Below are 6,156 nucleotides of genomic sequence, written 5' to 3'. Positions count from 1 at the left end.
TATTGTATGAACTCAAATTTTTTGTATTATGTTTTATGCAATGAACTTGATTACAAAATACTACATCAATTTTAAATTCCTAACTGCCTAACTGCCATAAATCCTAAAATATGTTACCAAACAATTTCTCAGGATTTAACATGATTTAACATTTAGCATACCAAACAGTTTTCAGGATTTAACATATTTCAGATTTACTAAATCTGAATTTACAGAATTTATTAAATCTCACTTAAGCTAAATCCCACTTAGTTTCCAAACAGCCCCTTCGGCTTACCTAGGTGCCTTGGCTCACCATCTTCTCCTCCTGTAGGTTTCTCTCTCTAAATATTTTCATCTCCTAAACTTCTTGAACGTTTGTTCTTCTCGGCATTTACTCACAGGTATATTTCTTAAATGTTTATTCACTTAATCAACCTTTCTGACTTCGACGACATCCGGGCTTCTCATCGATTTTCAATGTTGGGCTTCTATTCAACTAAACTAACATTTATTTATCCTCCTCTCCGATTCTCCTCCCTGCCCTTCGCATATTTCATACCAAAATAGTTCTTCCCTTCAGTTTATCCTCTTCGACTCTTGTTATCCTTTAGGCGGTCGGAAGTCTTCAAGTATACCCTAACATTTGTTCTTCCCTGTCCTTTTGGCTTCTCTTTTAATTCCGAAATGAAAATAATGATTCGATGGTAGGGAACTTCAGAGTGGCAGTTTTAAGGTGGATTTCCTCGCTGATGAGGAGGACGTAGAGATTGTCGAGAGTAAGAGAGGTTTGCATCGTGCTGATAGATGCAGTAAAGGGCTGATACGAAGGGGGAAGCCAGTTCAAGATGTAGATCATAACATCTTCGGAGTCCACAGTAGATCCCGCCGATGCAATTTGGTCTACGATCTTCTTGATCTCAATTAGGTACTGAGACATGGAAAGATTTTTCATGGACACGTTGTGAAGCTCATTCTTGAGCAGAATGACATTAGACCTGTTTGAAGACTGGAAACGAATTTGCAAGGTGCGCCAGATTTCGTTCGTAGAGTCGAGGTGAGTCACATATGGAAGAACCGACGGCGAGATCGTCGAGCACAGGGCGGCAGCCAGGTTTGGGTCGATAACCGACCATTGATGAGAATCTTGATTTGGATCGGCAATTTCATTGGCCGACGTCGCTGTCGTCTCTGGTTTAGGATCGAGAAAGATAGCAAATCCATTTGCCTTGAGAATCTTGACAATTTGATTGCTCCACAGAGGATAGTTATCTGGAGTTAAGGAGTTCGGAACAAGAAATTTGAGATTTGATATCACAAATTTCAGGGACGGAGAAATGGATTGAGCATGAGGGATTACGCCTGAAGTGGCTTCGGTGTGGGATCGAGGAAGAGGAAGCAGGATTCGCCATGGAAGAATCAGAAGGATCGAACCTTAATCTGATACCATGATGAAATTCAAGACTCGATGCGAGAGAACAGGGAAGAACGAGAAAGCCGAAAGCAGAAAGTAAATCTTGAATTAATTTTCTCAACCTTTACAGATACATTATAAGATAATATATAGAGGTGTTCTGTGCTAGCTAGGTGTACACGTATACAGCTGTTACAGGATGAGGTATAAAACGTAATGAAATTATTTGTCCTATTCTAACAGATTCTTCAACCCCTAACTCCCAAATTATGGGCAAATTATTGGGTCAGGTGACCGAACACAGAGATAGGTCCGGATATTAATAAAATATTATTTTAAATTTAGCGCAAGTAAAACACAGGTTAAGCGCAACTAAAGCGTAACTAAAGCGCAAGTCAAAAAGCGCAAGTAAAGCGCAGGTAAAGCGCAGGTAAAGAGCAAGTAAAGTGTAAGTCAAAAGCGCAGTCAAATGCGCAAGATGACGCGGCAAATTTTTATTGGATGTCCGAACTTATTTTTCGCCTCCGGTCACCTGACCCAATAATTTGCCCAAATTATGGTGGCTTTGAGAGTGATGGCATCCCTCCCGTCAATTTCATTTGCTATTAACCTTGTCCGTTGCAGGCCGGCGCAGCGGCCTCCCTGCGTCGCCTTTGCCAGTTTATCCAGTGGCGGAGCCAATAGCGGGCAAGCTTCTCCTCTACAGCGGCAGCTGGCGCTTTACACGAAGCCCGGATGATGTCTCAGTGAAGGCCTCAAAGAGAAGCTTAAGTCATCCTCTCCCTTGGTGGGTTGCACTCTCTACTCCGTCCAGCTCCAGGTAAGAGATATTTCTTAGAACGCTGAATGGGAGAGGCTATACCAGTACGAGATTCCTTTCCTTGCCAAAGTACTCCCTGATGGTAGAGAGTCTCAAGTAAAGTCGGAGAATGCATTTCTTTGAACATATTAAGCTTTCTTTCAAATATTGAAAAACTAATTTGAGAAACACTTCCTAGATTGACTCCCCACCTTGGAGTTGAGCTCATAGAAAAGAAAATTGTTGTCATAGTAGACAAATAGGTTCATTATATAGGCGCTAAGCTTTAATTTATAGATTTAAGGAACGAGATGGAATATGTTATTATCTGCCTCAACTGAATGGCCAAGGCAAGAATTTATATGTAGCATTATTTTTGCTTTGATTTTTACTACCAAACCAAACAAAAGTCATGATCTCTTGAGTTTACAGGATCTTATCCCAAAAAAATGATTCGACTACTCTTCAACATTTCAATGACGCGTCGAATCTCCATCACCATCTTTTATAAGTTAAATACAAAACGCTTTAAATCTTTACCTCATTCAACTGTATTGTATGTTAAATACAATGAATTTCAGTTCCGATTTTGCTTATCTATTCTTGCTTATAAATTTAGTCTGATGTAGTTTGTGTTGTTGCTTCAAAAGTTCTTTCTATTATTCTTGTTTAAAAAAATTTGGTACGTATGGTATATTTTCTAAATATGCTTTTTCATGTAGTTTGGATTATTCCTAAGCAAGCAATTTTGAAGCAGGAAAACTCTTCTTGCTTAAAAAATCATATAATATTCTTTAGAAATTTGTGCTAATCTCAATTGTTTACGTTTATAAATTAATCTGAGTGCTTTTATCATTTGGTCATTCGTATCCCAATTTCTTCACACCACAAGAATATATTGCAGGTTGATTATTTTCCTGATTAATAACAATGCATCAAAATTTGTTGTCTTGCATAAACTATTTCTGTATTAAAAAAAAAAACTCTATATATGCAATTTTCAACAATATAGAAAAGTCGTTGGTGATACAGTGGAACAGTTTCCACCATTCTCAAGAATCACAAGTTCGAAGCATGAACAACGTGATGTAGTGGAAAAGATTAAAAAAAATATTACAATTTTAATTGAACTTCAAATAATTGTTTAATCAGTGGGGTTTAGGTTTAATGACCATTCAAAGAAATGGCTTATAATTATCATATTTGAGTTTAAGGCGATTCAATGATATATCGATTTATAAGCCTTTTCTTTGAAGTTTAGCCTGTACTTTGCATATGTGTGCATCAATCTAAGGCATTGGATAACACATCATGATGAGCATTAAAATTCCAACATATGTATTAAGATTTATATAGTATATGACATTTAGAATTATATTGATGTCAGTAAAAATCTAAAAATTTCACAGTCAATTATATGTTATATCAACATCTCTTAATATATCTTTCATCATTGTTATTTTCATTTTTTTATCTTCCACTCTTTAGCTAAGGGGTACTGTTTAGTATAGGTGTAAACGAAAGACTCGACCCAAAAAAATAACATTTTTTATTTTGAGTACTCATATTCATATGATTTACTTTCATTCAATGGGCATGGATTCATATAACTTGCTTTCATACATGAATGACCAGTCATTTTCTCATGAAGATCATTTATATCTTATTTTATTTTTATGAGCTTCAGTTGGGCCTACGATTGATATGTGGAGTGATAGATTTAGTTCAAGAACCGGCAAGAGAAAGCCATTTATTCTTATTAGGTGCTTTATTATATGTTGTTTTGTAAGTGATAGTATATTTTCTTCCACTTCATTCTATTCATTTGCCTTATTAGTGGTAATGTATGAATTTGATATTTATTTATTTAGGTAAAGGTGATTGCGTTCTCATTTGATCTTGATTCTTTTAGCTTCTTATTTGCATGTCACTACAGGAAAACGCCGAAATCCGGCGGTTTTTTCCGGCGGTTACCCTATATTAACCGGCGGTTTTTTGGACTACCGGCGGCTTTACGGCGGTTTTTTTGCCGCCGGAAAAAATCGCGTAGGAAACTTTCACCGGCGGTTTATCTTGCCGGTGGTTTTCCGGCGGCTCCGACTGCCGGTTTTAACCGGATTTTGAACCGGCGGTTTTCCAGCCGTGACGCCGCCGGTTATTTGACCGACAGCTTACCGACGGTTCCCCGGCGGTTTAGTCGGCCGTCGTTTGTTTTTAAAACCGCCGACTAAACCGCCGGTAACACCGGCGGTCCATTAACCGCCGGTTGGAACCGCCGGTTGGAACCGCCGGTAATAGCCATTTTTCCTGTAGTGTGTGAAATGCTTCATCTTCTTCATGAATAACTGTAATGATTGAGTTAATCAAATTTATGTGAAACGTTTCATCTTTTCAGAATAACTAGTGTATGTTGAGTTGTAACTTTGATTTTTCCATTTGTCTTCTTTCATCTCAATCTCATGTGTCCTAATCTCACTCTCCGCTTAATGTAATTTCATAAACAAATAAATATTATAAATTTATGAAATTGAAGCACTTGCACTTCATCAACATCTAGCTTATGAAATCCTCATGCTATATCTTCTTCAATCGCAACTTCCAACACTTGAAGCTATAACTTAATACTTATATTAAAGGTTGTGAAAAACGGACCAAATAATGAACCGATAGAAGGAGCGTATTTATAATTTATATATTAAATACATATTATTGTTTTACATTTATAAATTATTGAGGTTAAATTAGATCATTTATTATAAATAAATGAATAATTAATATTTATAGTACATAAAAAAATAAATGAAGAATATAATTTATTTAATATTATTAATTAAAAATAAATATTATTTACATCATAAATATATTATTAAAAAAAATCTATTTTATTTCATTTTTTAAGAAAAGCCAAATCAAGCTTATATTAATCAGCAAAAGAAACAAAAGAACTACAAAGTGAATTCCTCCTTCAAAATGTTATAGAATGAGGGAGGAACCTTATTCAAAGAGACATCATCCCAATAGAAGTTATTAAAAAGAGCTAAGTTAGCACAAAAATTACCTAACTTGTTACTATCTCTATTTATACAATTGAAGATAGCAAAGTTAAACTCATTAAGAAAATCAAAATCTTCATCAGAGCAATTACCTTTTTTCTGGATTCTTTGAATAAAAGAAATGATGTTTGAGTTATCACCTTCAATAATGATTCCTTTGTATTTGAACATCCAATCCTTGATTACTTCCTTCAAAGATTTGATTGCTAGAAGCTCCAAATTCGCAATATCCCAATGATTACATTTCCTCCCAAAAGCATAAAGAAATCAGCCTTTGCAGTCTCTAAACACTCCAGTAATTCCAGCTTTATAGTTCGTTAGAAGAGAAGCATCCACATTGACTTTAAGCCATTCGGGTGGAGGGGGTTGCCAAGAATTTGACAGTTTACTCAACTGATTGACATCCCAGTTGCCCAAGTTAAAATGGTTGTAGTTATGATATGTTGTTGTATAACATACAGCATTTGAGGCGATGAAAGCCGAACTTTCTTCCTTTCCTTCATGAACTTTCTTGTTTCTAGCCTTCCAAGATAAGAAAACAGCATTGCTAAAAAATCTATTTTAAAATGTATAGTTTACGTTTTAAATTGTAAATTTAAAAGTTAAGAAGAAAAACATAGCAGCTTTAGTTTTTTTAGTCCCACATCACTTGGCAGCTTTAGTTTTTTTAGTCCCACATCACTTGGGAGACTTTTACTTGGTAATGGTTTTACATTATATCGGCTTTTGAGCATAAAAGAAGTAGTACATCATGTAAAGTAATGAAACTTTATGAAATGCTTGGTTGAAATTTTTTAATTTAAAATTAAGCAATTTAAACTTAAAATTAAATTATAAATATTATTTAATATTTAAAATAATTTATTTAAATATTAAAAAATGCAAAAAGTTGAACCGGACGGTTTAAGAGA

General features: G+C 35.2%; 1 protein-coding gene across 1 annotated transcript; it reads right to left on the bottom strand.

Moving 5' to 3' along the window:
* Positions 1 to 655: 655 nt before the first annotated feature.
* Positions 656 to 1,391, bottom strand: LOC110094647. The gene is made up of 2 exons (XM_020819915.1): positions 1,340 to 1,391; positions 656 to 1,251 (listed from the first exon to the last, which is right to left on the bottom strand). The coding sequence occupies exons 1-2, from the start codon at positions 1,389 to 1,391 to the stop codon at positions 656 to 658; spliced, it is 648 nt and encodes a 215-aa protein (XP_020675574.1).
* Between the last annotated feature and the right edge of the window lie 4,765 nt (positions 1,392 to 6,156).

This window comes from Dendrobium catenatum, unplaced genomic scaffold, assembly GCF_001605985.2.
Source record: "Dendrobium catenatum unplaced genomic scaffold, ASM160598v2 fragScaff_scaffold_0, whole genome shotgun sequence".
In the NCBI taxonomy this organism is placed as follows: domain Eukaryota; kingdom Viridiplantae; phylum Streptophyta; class Magnoliopsida; order Asparagales; family Orchidaceae; genus Dendrobium; species Dendrobium catenatum.
The sequence above is the reverse complement of the archived record's forward strand: the minus strand, read 5'-3'. Positions and strand labels throughout refer to the sequence as shown.